General features: G+C 33.9%; 1 protein-coding gene across 7 annotated transcripts in view; it reads left to right on the forward strand.

Moving 5' to 3' along the window:
* The window catches only part of LOC143224685 (F-BAR domain only protein 2), a 145,708-nt gene that overhangs the window by 109,830 nt on the left and 20,485 nt on the right, over positions 1-15,393 (forward strand). For all 7 annotated transcript variants that reach the window (XM_076452884.1, XM_076452864.1, XM_076452855.1 and 4 more), the window contains one exon: positions 14,170-14,325. In XM_076452884.1, the coding sequence (XP_076308999.1) occupies positions 14,170-14,325 (156 nt within the window). The remainder of the gene's footprint in view (positions 1-14,169; positions 14,326-15,393) is intronic.

Consider the following 15,393-nt stretch of genomic DNA (forward strand, 5'->3'; position numbering starts at 1 on the left):
TATTCTTTGAAGACAAGAACTTGAAATGAAACCAGTTGATGAGTCAAATCAAATATTAATTAAATGACTCCTGATTTTAATTAAAGAACTTCCATAATACCCTCTAAAATCATGAAAAACGTTCATGAAAACTTGCTTTTATTGTTGTTAGACAGGACTTTTCTCCAATAAGCAGCTATTAAAAAAAACAACTACTACTTGAAATTGAATTTACTTGTTGAATTACCCCTTGTTTGACACTGATATGTTGCTGAAGGTACACTACATGGCCAAAATTATGTGGACATCTCTTCTAATTAGTAGGTTTGGCTATTTCAGCCATGCAATCTCTATAGACTAACATTGGCAGTAGTATACTGAAGAATTTATATGCAAAAACGGCTCGTTTGGGCTGAGAAAACACTTTACATAGAAGAGCGAACAACGTTTCGACCTTCTTCGGTCATCGTCAGGTTCACAAAGAAAGAGGTAACTGACCGGAAGCTGACCACATGTTTGAAAGGGGTTGTGTAACTGTGTGTCGAAATGTAGAGGGCGGTATTAGATGTTTGAATATATAATTTTATTTATTATATTAATATAGGTATAAAGGCGTTCCTTTATATTGGTTTATTTTGGGTTTAAGTTGTTGTATAAGTAAGGCTTCTTTAATTTTACGTTTGTTTATGTTTGTTTCTTTATTTAGTATTTGAGTGTTTTCTATGGTTATGTTGTGTTTATTTGACTTGCAGTGTTGAAAACGTGTGAAGGTGACTTTTATGTTCTTTGAATCTGGTTTCCATTTTCTACTTGTTTCTCAATATAGAAGTCGTGGCAGTTATCACATTGTATTTTATAAATAATGTTGGTGTGGTGTTTGTCAGTGTAGTTTTACATAGTATAGACCTCAGTTTTGTGCGGGTTTTGAATAAATTTGGTATTAATTGGAATGTCATATTTTGTTACTAATTTTGCCAAATGTTGGTTATTTGTTTGCTGATGTCGGGAATATATGGTATACAGCAGTATATGGTTTTAGTGGTTTTTTGATTCGTGAGCTGTATTTACTTTAGTTGGTTGATTTTGCTTTCTGTCTAGGTGTGTGCATTATAATGTTTTCTACGGTTTGTGGAGGAAACTTATTGATGTTGGTGAAGTATTGTTTTATTTTGTCTAATTCATCGTTAATTTTATCTGGTGTGCATAGTTTTATGGCTGTGTTTATTTGGTTTCTTAGTATGTTGAGTTTTGTTTTGTTTCATGTGCTGAGTCCCAAGGAATGTATAGTCCAGTATGGGTGATTTTTTGGTGGATTTCTGTTTGAAATTGTGTATCAGTTCTTGTAATTTTGAGGTTAAGAAATGATATTTGATTGTTTTCTTCCTGTTCACATGTGAAGTTGATGTTGGGATGTATAGAGTTAATGTGATTGAAAAAATTAAGTATGTGTTCTGTAGATTTGAATCCATAACCGTGTCATCTACATATCTATACCAGTATAGTGGTGGATGTAATGCTGTGTTAATTGCTTGTGTTTCAACTTGTGTCATAAAAATATTGGCTAGAACTGGTGATACTGGGTTGCCCATGCTTAGGCGTTTGTTTGTATATAGTTTTGGTTGTTGAACATGAAGTTTGTCTTTATCGTGGTGAATTCTATGAGGGTTGCTAACTGGTTACTGGGAATTTCTATAGTTGGGTTAGGGTCTCGGATATAGAGTTCTAAGGCTATCTTGCAGGCTTCAGTGGTTGGAACTTCTGTAAAGAGGGATATAACATCGAAACTGGCCATTAAGGCTTTATGATTAAGTTGATTTAGATTAGACTTGAAATTAAAAGAGTCTTTGATAAATGAGCTGGCTGATGTTACATATTTGGAGAATGCCCATGCTATGTATTTACCAAGGTTGTAATTAAACGATTCGTATGTGGACATTATTGGTCGTAATGGACAATCTGGTTTATGAGGTTTGGGGATGCCGTATATTTGTGGTGTGCGTGAGTCGGTTTTACGTAGGTAGGAATAAAGTGTTTGTGAAATTGTGTTGGCTTTTTTCATTTGTAGTAGTAACTTGTTCAGTTGCGTCTCGTGTGTCTTTGTTGGATTTGTGTGTATAGGTTTAAATTTGTTCGTGTCTGATAGGATGTTATTCATTTTTTGGATGTATTCATTCGTGTTCATTATGACTATTGCGTTACCTTTATCTGCTTTTAGAATTTTTATGTTTTTGTCTTGTTTTAGGTTTTTTATGCAATTAATGTCTATTTTTGTAAGGTTGTTTTTCAGTTTTCTGTTTTGTGAAATTATGTTGATGGTTTTGTGAGAAAATTCTTTGAAAAAATCGTTTAAGATGTTGTTTTTAGGTGTTTCTGGAAAATATAAATTTGTAATTTTACCTGGGAAGGTTGGCTGTAGAAAAATGGAAACCAGATTCAAAGAACATAAAAAGTCACCTTCACACGTTTTCGAACACTGCAAGTCAAATAAACACAACATAACCATAGAAAACACTCAAATACTAAATAAAGAAACAAACATAAACAAACGTAAAATTAAAGAAGCCTTACTTATACAACAACTTAAACCCAAAATAAACCAATATAAAGGAACGCCTTTATACCTATATTAATATAATAAATAAAATTATATATTCAAACATCTAATACCGCCCTCTACATTTCGACACACAGTTACACAACCCCTTTCAAACATGTGGTCAGCTTCCGGTCAGTTACCTCTTTCTTTGTGAACCTGACGATGACCGAAGAAGGTCGAAACGTTGTTCGCTCTTCTATGTAAAGTGTTTTCTCAGCCCAAACGAGCCGTTTTGCATATAAATTTCTCAACAAGTGGGTTTCTCGTCATCACTGATTATTGTTTCATCGCGGCGACTGTACGAGAAGTGTAAGTTTTTGTGTTTTTCTCAGTGTATTTGTACTTACCTGTTACCATTATGTCTGAACTAGCATACCGTACACCACTATTAACAGTACACGCTCACACGATCGTTAAGAAACTAAGGAATTTAAACCAACGAATTATTAATAGAAGAAATGACATTTATTTTATTCAACAATGTAGAAAAGAACAACTAACCCCTAATTTTGTAAAGGTAAAACTTTCAAAAATTTTAATACATACACAAACATTATTCAAAATTTACAGAAAAACTACTGAAAGCCATGTTGAACACAAAATATAAAGAACTACATGACTTACAAAAACAAAAAATGAATCTAGACCATCAACTGGCATGCTGCATTAAACCAGAGATTTACGGACTTATACAACGAAACATAAACCAAATCAATACTAAAAACGACAGAGACAAAAAGATCTGCCACAACAAAAAACTAGAAAAACTAAGATGCAAACAACAGAAAAGACACCAAAACGACAAACCGTTGACTAACCTCATAATTAACAGATCCGACCGTCAATTAAACACAGACGAGATACATCTACTTAACAAAGGACTCAACTTCGCTATAGCACCTAGGCACATTCCAACCATAGAAATCAAAACATGTTTAGAAGACCTAGCCAGGAGACTTGTGATACTTTCTACAGAGAACAAAAACAAGGAAACAACCAAAAACAACCAACAGAAAGAAGACAACTTAGATAATTTTATTGACATCCAACAGCCAACCTTCCCAGGTAAAATTACAAATTTATATTTTCCAGAAACACCTAAAAACAACATCTTAAACGATTTTTTCAAAGAATTTTCTCACAAAACCATCAACATAATTTCACAAAACAGAAAACTGAAAAACAACCTTACAAAAATAGACATTAATTGCATAAAAAACCTAAAACAAGACAAAAACATAAAAAATTCTAAAAGCAGATAAAGGTAACGCAATAGTCATAATGAACACGAATGAATACATCCAAAAAATGAATAACATCCTATCAGACACGAACAAATTTAAACCTATACACACAAATCCAACAAAGACACACGAGACGCAACTGAACAAGTTACTACTACAAATGAAAAAAGCCAACACAATTTCACAAACACTTTATTCCTACCTACGTAAAACCGACTCACGCACACCACAAATATACGGCATCCCCAAACCTCATAAACCAGATTGTCCATTACGACCAATAATGTCCACATACGAATCGTTTAATTACAACCTTGGTAAATACATAGCATGGGCATTCTCCAAATATGTAACATCAGCCAGCTCATTTATCAAAGACTCTTTTAATTTCAAGTCTAATCTAAATCAACTTAATCATAAAGCCTTAATGGCCAGTTTCGATGTTATATCCCTCTTTACAGAAGTTCCAACCACTGAAGCCTGCAAGATAGCCTTAGAACTCTATATCCGAGACCCTAACCCAACTATAGAAATTCCCAGTAACCAGTTAGCAACCCTCATAGAATTCACCACGATAAAGACAAACTTCATGTTCAACAACCAAAACTATATACAAACAAACGGCCTAAGCATGGGCAACCCAGTATCACCAGTTCTAGCCAATATTTTTATGACACAAGTTGAAACACAAGCAATTAACACAGCATTACATCCACCACTATACTGGTATAGATATGTAGATGACACGGTTGCGGGATTCAAATCTACAGAACACATACTTAATTTTTTCAATCACATTAACTCTATACATCCCAACATCAACTTCACATGTGAACAGGAAGAAAACAATCAAATATCATTTCTTAACCTCAAAATTACAAGAACTGATACACAATTTCAAACAGAAATCCACCGAAAAATCACCCATACTGGACTATACATTCCTTGGGACTCAGCACATGAAACAAAACAAAACTCAACATACTAAGAAACCAAATAAACACAGCCATAAAACTATGCACACCAGATAAAATTAACGATGAATTAGACAAAATAAAACAATACTTCACCAACATCAATAAGTTTCCTCCACAAACCGTAGAAAACATTATACGCACACACCTAGACAGAAAGCAAAATCAACCAACTAAAGTAAATACAGCTCACGAATCAAAAACCACGAAACCATATACTGCTGTATACCATATATTCCCGACATCAGCAAACAAATAACCAACATTTGGCAAAATTAGTAACAAAATATGACATTCCAATTAATACCAAATTTATTCAAAACCCGGCACAAAACTGAGGTCTATACTATGTAAAACTACACTGACAAACACCACACCAACATTATTTATAAAATACAATGTGATAACTGCCACGACTTCTATATTGAGAAACAAGTAGAAAAATGGAAACCAGATTCAAAGAACATAAAAGTCACCTTCACACGTTTTCGAACACTGCAAGTCAAATAAACACAACATAACCATAGAAAACACTCAAATACTAAATAAAGAAACAAACATAAACAAACGTAAAATTAAAGAAGCCTTACTTATACAACAACTTAAACCCAAAATAAACCAATATAAAGGAACGCCTTTATACCTATATTAATATAATAAATAAAATTATATATTCAAACATCTAATACCGCCCTCTACATTTCGACACACAGTTACACAACCCCTTTCAAACATGTGGTCAGCTTCCGGTCAGTTACCTCTTTCTTTGTGAACCTGACGATGACCGAAGAAGGTCGAAACGTTGTTCGCTCTTCTATGTAAAGTGTTTTCTCAGCCCAAACGAGCCGTTTTGCATATAAATTTCTCAACAAGTGGGTTTCTCGTCATCACTGATTATTGTTTCATCGCGGCGACTGTACGAGAAGTGTAAGTTTTGTGTTTTTCTCAGTGTATTTGTACTTACCTGTTACCATTATGTCTGAACTAGCATACCGTACACCACTATTAACAGTACACGCTCACACGATCGTTAAGAAACTAAGGAATTTAAACCAACGAATTATTAATAGAAGAAATGACATTTATTTTATTCAACAATGTAGAAAAGAACAACTAACCCCTAATTTTGTAAAGGTAAAACTTTCAAAAAATTTTAATACATACACAAACATTATTCAAAATTTACAGAAAAACTACTGAAAGCCATGTTGAACACAAAATATAAAGAACTACATGACTTACAAAACAAAAAATGAATCTAGACCATCAACTGGCATGCTGCATTAAACCAGAGATTTACGGACTTATACAACGAAACATAAACCAAATCAATACTAAAACGACAGAGACAAAAAGATCTGCCACAACAAAAACTAGAAAAACTAAGATGCAAACAACAGAAAAGACACCAAAACGACAAACCGTTGACTAACCTCATAATTAACAGATCCGACCGTCAATTAAACACAGACGAGATACATCTACTTAACAAAGGACTCAACTTCGCTATAGCACCTAGGCACATTCCAACCATAGAAATCAAAACATGTTTAGAAGACCTAGCCAGGAGACTTGTGATACTTTCTACAGAGAACAAAAACAAGGAAACAACCAAAACAACCAACAGAAAGAAGACAACTTAGATAATTTTATTGACATCCAACAGCCAACCTTCCCAGGTAAAATTACAAATTTATATTTTCCAGAAACACCTAAAACAACATCTTAAACGATTTTTTCAAAGAATTTTCTCACAAAACCATCAACATAATTTCACAAAACAGAAAACTGAAAACAACCTTACAAAATAGACATTAATTGCATAAAACCTAAAACAAGACAAAACATAAAATTCTAAAAGCAGATAAAGGTAACGCAATAGTCATAATGAACACGAATGAATACATCCAAAAAATGAATAACATCCTATCAGACACGAACAAATTTAAACCTATACACACAAATCCAACAAAGACACACGAGACGCAACTGAACAAGTTACTACTACAAATGAAAAAAGCCAACACAATTTCACAAACACTTTATTCCTACCTACGTAAAACCGACTCACGCACACCACAAATATACGGCATCCCCAAACCTCATAAACCAGATTGTCCATTACGACCAATAATGTCCACATACGAATCGTTTAATTACAACCTTGGTAAATACATAGCATGGGCATTCTCCAAATATGTAACATCAGCCAGCTCATTTATCAAAGACTCTTAAAGCCTTAATGGCCAGTTTCGATGTTATATCCCTCTTTACAGAAGTTCCAACCACTGAAGCCTGCAAGATAGCCTTAGAACTCTATATCCGAGACCCTAACCCAACTATAGAAATTCCCAGTAACCAGTTAGCAACCCTCATAGAATTCACCACGATAAAGACAAACTTCATGTTCAACAACCAAAACTATATACAAACAAACGGCCTAAGCATGGGCAACCCAGTATCACCAGTTCTAGCCAATATTTTTATGACACAAGTTGAAACACAAGCAATTAACACAGCATTACATCCACCACTATACTGGTATAGATATGTAGATGACACGGTTGCGGGATTCAAATCTACAGAACACATACTTAATTTTTTCAATCACATTAACTCTATACATCCCAACATCAACTTCACATGTGAACAGGAAGAAAACAATCAAATATCATTTCTTAACCTCAAAATTACAAGAACTGATACACAATTTCAAACAGAAATCCACCGAAAAATCACCCATACTGGACTATACATTCCTTGGGACTCAGCACATGAAACAAAACAAAAACTCAACATACTAAGAAACCAAATAAACACAGCCATAAAACTATGCACACCAGATAAAATTAACGATGAATTAGACAAAATAAAACAATACTTCACCAACATCAATAAGTTTCCTCCACAAACCGTAGAAAACATTATACGCACACACCTAGACAGAAAGCAAAATCAACCAACTAAAGTAAATACAGCTCACGAATCAAAAAACCACGAAACCATATACTGCTGTATACCATATATTCCCGACATCAGCAAACAAATAACCAACATTTGGCAAAATTAGTAACAAAATATGACATTCAATTAATACCAAATTTATTCAAAACCCGGCACAAAACTGAGGTCTATACTATGTAAAAACTACACTGACAAACACCACACCAACATTATTTATAAAATACAATGTGATAACTGCCACGACTTCTATATTGAGAAACAAGTAGAAAATGGAAACCAGATTCAAAGAACATAAAAGTCACCTTCACACGTTTTCGAACACTGCAAGTCAAATAAACACAACATAACCATAGAAAACACTCAAATACTAAATAAAGAAACAAACATAAACAAACGTAAAATTAAAGAAGCCTTACTTATACAACAACTTAAACCCAAAATAAACCAATATAAAGGAACGCCTTTATACCTATATTAATATAATAAATAAAATTATATATTCAAACATCTAATACCGCCCTCTACATTTCGACACACAGTTACACAACCCCTTTCAAACATGTGGTCAGCTTCCGGTCAGTTACCTCTTTCTTTGTGAACCTGACGATGACCGAAGAAGGTCGAAACGTTGTTCGCTCTTCTATGTAAAGTGTTTTCTCAGCCCAAACGAGCCGTTTTGCATATAAATTTCTCAACAAGTGGGTTTCTCGTCATCACTGATTATTGTTTCATCGCGGCGACTGTACGAGAAGTGTAAGTTTTGTGTTTTTTCTCAGTGTATTTGTACTTACCTGTTACCATTATGTCTGAACTAGCATACCGTACACCACTATTAACAGTACACGCTCACACGATCGTTAAGAAACTAAGGAATTTAAACCAACGAATTATTAATAGAAGAAATGACATTTATTTTATTCAACAATGTAGAAAAGAACAACTAACCCCTAATTTTGTAAAGGTAAAACTTTCAAAAAATTTTAATACATACACAAACATTATTCAAAATTTACAGAAAAACTACTGAAAGCCATGTTGAACACAAAATATAAAGAACTACATGACTTACAAAACAAAAAATGAATCTAGACCATCAACTGGCATGCTGCATTAAACCAGAGATTTACGGACTTATACAACGAAACATAAACCAAATCAATACTAAAACGACAGAGACAAAAGATCTGCCACAACAAAAAAACTAGAAAACTAAGATGCAAACAACAGAAAAGACACCAAAACGACAAACCGTTGACTAACCTCATAATTAACAGATCCGACCGTCAATTAAACACAGACGAGATACATCTACTTAACAAAGGACTCAACTTCGCTATAGCACCTAGGCACATTCCAACCATAGAAATCAAAACATGTTTAGAAGACCTAGCCAGGAGACTTGTGATACTTTCTACAGAGAACAAAAAAAAGGAAACAACCAAAACAACCAACAGAAAGAAGACAACTTAGATAATTTTATTGACATCCAACAGCCAACCTTCCCAGGTAAAATTACAAATTTATATTTTCCAGAAACACCTAAAAACAACATCTTAAACGATTTTTTCAAAGAATTTTCTCACAAAACCATCAACATAATTTCACAAAACAGAAAACTGAAAACAACCTTACAAAAATAGACATTAATTGCATAAAAACCTAAAACAAGACAAAAAACATAAAAATTCTAAAAGCAGATAAAGGTAACGCAATAGTCATAATGAACACGAATGAATACATCCAAAAATGAATAACATCCTATCAGACACGAACAAATTTAAACCTATACACACAAATCCAACAAAGACACACGAGACGCAACTGAACAAGTTACTACTACAAATGAAAAAGCCAACACAATTTCACAAACACTTTATTCCTACCTACGTAAAACCGACTCACGCACACCACAAATATACGGCATCCCCAAACCTCATAAACCAGATTGTCCATTACGACCAATAATGTCCACATACGAATCGTTTAATTACAACCTTGGTAAATACATAGCATGGGCATTCTCCAAATATGTAACATCAGCCAGCTCATTTATCAAAGACTCTTTTAATTTCAAGTCTAATCTAAATCAACTTAATCATAAAGCCTTAATGGCCAGTTTCGATGTTATATCCCTCTTTACAGAAGTTCCAACCACTGAAGCCTGCAAGATAGCCTTAGAACTCTATATCCGAGACCCTAACCCAACTATAGAAATTCCCAGTAACCAGTTAGCAACCCTCATAGAATTCACCACGATAAAGACAAACTTCATGTTCAACAACCAAAACTATATACAAACAAACGGCCTAAGCATGGGCAACCCAGTATCACCAGTTCTAGCCAATATTTTTATGACACAAGTTGAAACACAAGCAATTAACACAGCATTACATCCACCACTATACTGGTATAGATATGTAGATGACACGGTTGCGGGATTCAAATCTACAGAACACATACTTAATTTTTCAATCACATTAACTCTATACATCCCAACATCAACTTCACATGTGAACAGGAAGAAAACAATCAAATATCATTTCTTAACCTCAAAATTACAAGAACTGATACACAATTTCAAACAGAAATCCACCGAAAAATCACCCATACTGGACTATACATTCCTTGGGACTCAGCACATGAAACAAAACAAAAACTCAACATACTAAGAAACCAAATAAACACAGCCATAAAACTATGCACACCAGATAAAATTAACGATGAATTAGACAAAATAAAACAATACTTCACCAACATCAATAAGTTTCCTCCACAAACCGTAGAAAACATTATACGCACACACCTAGACAGAAAGCAAAATCAACCAACTAAAGTAAATACAGCTCACGAATCAAAAAACCACGAAACCATATACTGCTGTATACCATATATTCCCGACATCAGCAAACAAATAACCAACATTTGGCAAAATCTAGTAACAAAATATGACATTCCAGTTAATACCAAATTTATTCAAAAAACCAGGCACAAAACTGAGGTCTATACTATGTAGAAACTACACTGACAAACACCACACTAACATTATTTACAAAATGCAATGTGATAACTGCCACAACTTCTATATTGGAGAAACAAGTAGAAAAATGGAAACCAGATTCAAAGAACATAAAAAGTCACCTTCACACGTTTTCGAACACTGCAAGTCAAATAAACACAACATAACCATAGAAAACACTCAAATACTAAATAAAGAAACAAACATAAACAAACGTAAAATTAAAGAAGCCTTACTTATACAACAACTTAAACCCAAAATAAACCAATATAAAGGAACGCCTTTATACCTATATTAATATAATAAATAAAATTATATATTCAAACATCTAATACCGCCCTCTACATTTCGACACACAGTTACACAACCCCTTTCAAACATGTGGTCAGCTTCCGGTCAGTTACCTCTTTCTTTGTGAACCTGACGATGACCGAAGAAGGTCGAAACGTTGTTCGCTCTTCTATGTAAAGTGTTTTCTCAGCCCAAACGAGCCGTTTTTTGCATATAAATTTCTCAACAAGTGGGTTTCTCGTCATCACTGATTAGTATACTGAAGAGCTCAGTGACTTTCATTATGGTGCTGTTATAGGATGCCACCTTTCCAACAAATCAGTTTGTCAAATTTCTGCCCTGCTAGAGCTGCCCTGGTCAACTGTAATTGCTGTTATTGTGAAGTGGAAAAGTCTAGGAGCAACAACAGCTCATCCACAAAGCAGTAGGCCACACAAGCACACAGAACGGGACCGCTGAGTGCTGAAGTGCATAGCACAAAAAACTTGTCTGTCCACAGTTGCAACACTCACTACCGAATTCCAAACTACCTCTGGAAGCAATGTGAGCATAGGAACTGTTCATCAGCATCTTCATGAAATGGGTTTCCATGCCCGAGCATCTGCACATAAGCCTAAAATCACCATGCTCAATGCCAAGTGTCGGCTGGAGTGGTGTAAATCATACTGCCATTGGACTCTGGTGCCGTGGAAACTTTTTCTGGAGTGATGAATCACGGTTCACTATCTGGTAGTCTGTCGAACGAACCTGGGATTGGCAGATTCCAGGAGAACTCTATCTGCCTGAATGTATAGTGCCAACTGTGTAGTTTTGTGGAGAAGGAATAATGGTCTGGAGCTGTTTTTCATAGTTTGGGCTAGGCTGTTTAGTTCCAGTGAAGGGAAATCTTAATTTTACAGCATACAATGGCATTCTAGAGAATTGTGTGATTCCAACTTTGTGGCAACAGTTTTGAGAAGGCCCCTTTTTGTTTCAGCATGACAATGGACAATGCTCTCGTGCACAAAGCAAGGTTCATAAAGACATGGTGTGCCGAGGTAGCTGTGGAAGAACTTGACTGGCCTGTACAGAGCCCTTACCTCAACCCCATCGAACACCTTTGGGATGAATTGGGAAACTGACTGAGAACCAAGTCTTCTCGTCCAACATCAGTGCGTGACCTCACTAATGCTCTTGTGGCTGAATAGAAGCAACACAGCCATGTTCCAAAATCTAGTGAAAAGCCTTCCCAGAAGAGTGGAGGCTGATGTAACAACAAAGGGGGACTAACTCTGTATTAATGCCCATGGTTTTGGAATGAGATGTTCAACAAGCACATGTGTGATGGTCTGGTGACATCGTACTTTTGGCCATGTAGTATGTATATCTAGATTTAGGTTTTGGGGAGATTAATCAGTTGCAGACTTTATAAGGAAAAATAAAAATATGCATAAGTCTACTTAAAAAGAATTTAATATTGAATAAGAAATTTGTAAGCTCATACACTTAATACATTTTGAAAGAGAGATTCTTCTAAACACTAGCAAAGAGAATAAAAGGAAAATTGAGAAAATACTCATTTGTGAAGAACCATTTGAAAGTATGTAGTGAAAACAACCACAAACCTATGGGTGTCTGATGCTGTGTGTTCTTTTTCTTATTACGTTATTTGCAAATAATGCAAATAAAAGCTGACCAATTAAGAAAGAGGATTTATTAAATTTATCTAAAATTAGGTTTCTTGAACTGTCACATTTTTAAAAACACCTTTCTTTAAAATATAACATCAGATAAAGAGATGTAAAATATGTGAACTTGTTGGTCCAGAAATGGAAGGCAGTATAATAAATGTCAAAGACATTGATCTTATTTTCCAAAGTTTCCTGAAGAAATTATAAGATTGATAAGTAGATAAGATACACTGAAGTACACATGATGACTAAACTCACCTATGGAAGGTAGATATTTTAATTGACTGATGTAATTTAGTGTGCAAGATGCAGACAAATAATCTGTAAATAAACTTGTGTGCTAATTCTCTATGTTTATTTTTAAAGAGGTGTTCTAAGTGAACATTTAAAATTTTGTGCTTTACTACAAACAGTGAGGATTTTTAAATGTTAAGTAGCTGGAGCAAGTATAATTTCTGTAATTTGTAAAACAATAATAGAAAAGATTTACCATCCTTTGAGAAAGAGTTTGTTAATTATGTCACTAACAAATGAATATTTGTCAACCAGCAATCAGTATAGCTAATTAAATGTACTTTTCTTACATGTTCATTTGTAATGATTTGCATTGTCTTATCATTTGGGTATCCTTGCTGTTAACAGTGTTTTTGAGCATAATGCAAGTGGCTTCTCATAAGGTTTGGCCAACTTAAGAGATTTTAGTTAGAATACATTTAGATTTAAGCTAACAGAGAAAACAATTTCTGTAGTAAAGGTGTAATAATTACAAATTAATGACAGTCAATGTTATAAACAGTATAATTATTACTGTCAAAGTGATAAAGAATAGGTAATATACTATTTTTGACTTAGGAAATGCAGAAATGCTAGTTGGCATGAGCTACGTCCATACAAGTAAATTACTTTGGAAAATATCATTTAGCATAATATACTTGATTTTTCTCTAATTCTCTCTAACATATCTCTTGACCATTGAAAACTTATTAAACCTCTTGTGCTTTCTAACATTAGAGGAAAGTGTTATCTGTGACAAAATGTCACTGTCTAAACTTTGTGAAGTTAATAACAGTAATAGTATGAGAAACAATTAGTGTTTATAAAGATACAAAATAATAAATAAGAAAGTAATAACTGTTGTTTAAAATATATATGTTAAATGTGATACAAAACAGCTTGGCATAGGATTTTTTTTCCGGTTGACTGAGAGAACCTTAAGTTTTTCTAAGGATGAATATTTAGTTTGTTGAAGCCATTGCTCAACACTTAACTAAATATTGTTTGTGAAATATATGTTACTGTACAGTGATTAGCTCATTATACACTAATTGTGAAAATTATGGCTTGGATAATACAAGTTCATAAACATTGCAGATTTGTATTTATTTCTTCTGTATGTGATTGTTGTAATATCCTTAACCTTTAAATTTTATTTCAGATGTCAGGTGCGTCTCATGGGAGATGTGAAGGTTTCATTTCCTGCTGGCATAGTCCAAGCCCTTGCCAACAATCCCAATCCTGCTTCCCTATCATTCCGTGTATCCAAAACTGGAAAACTGGAAAATATTTTGCCAAATAAACAATTAATTTTACAGTAAGTAATTTTTTAAAAGTGTAGTTAGGCTCATAATGTACATTTTGGTTTTTAATTCATGATTTTGGATACATCTGAAGTTGACAAAACTGAATTAGATTCAAATTGCAATTGATAGAATTGTCTGCAGGCCATTAACTTGATGGTATTAAAATGGTAAGAAAATTGTTTCTATCAATATTTCATATAATATATAAAAAGCATTGCCATTGTTAGTTCTGGTTGTCAACTTGATGTATGTCATGATGGATAATGTCTGTGGTAAATAATATCCTATTGCATTCGAGATATCCCATCTATCAGACAGTATCCAAACACTGATGATAAAGTAACCAGCAAACATGAAAAGTCAGTTTAGGGTACATGGTTTAGTGCTTACATTCATAATGTCTGAACTTCTACTATCTTTCATTGTCTGCATCCAGTTGTGGAATTAAAGTTCATAAGTAGAAATTAAACCACCCTAAAAGTTTTACTAGGGAGGAGGTTAGGTATGTAAGAACTATTAAGGTAGGTTTGTACTTCTAAGATTATTTAGTTTAGTTTAACATCCTTTTGTAAAGGTAGTGGTTAGAAGTTTTACATAATAGAAATTTTAGGGTGGTTTCATTTTTACTTTAGAGTAATTCCCTTCTTACAATTGGCTGTAGACAGTGAAAGGCAGTAGGAGTTGAGACCTTATAGGTGTAAGAGCTCAACTCTGTACTCCTTAATTGATTTGCCTCAGTAGTTGGCCAGTTTAGTATGAGTGTTTGAATATTGTCTTATAAATGGAATGTCTCCGGTGCTTTTGGATGCTACTACCACAGGCATTATCCATTATGAAATCCAGTTGGAAGTTGTGACTGACAATTATTGTTTTATGTTCTGAGTTAATCACCTGTTAACAATTAATGTTAAAAATAATTTGTATAAGAATACTTTGAAAAATATTTTATTTTTGTAATTGTGTAAATGCCAATAAACTGACAAAGATCAAGTACCCAAATATTCTTCACAGGGTTTGGAACATTTGAGTGCTAGATTTTTGTAAGTTAATTGATGTTTTTCATTTTCTAATATTTAGTG

This window comes from Tachypleus tridentatus, chromosome 1 (genome assembly GCF_004210375.1).
Source record: "Tachypleus tridentatus isolate NWPU-2018 chromosome 1, ASM421037v1, whole genome shotgun sequence".
NCBI classification, from domain to species: domain Eukaryota; kingdom Metazoa; phylum Arthropoda; class Merostomata; order Xiphosura; family Limulidae; genus Tachypleus; species Tachypleus tridentatus.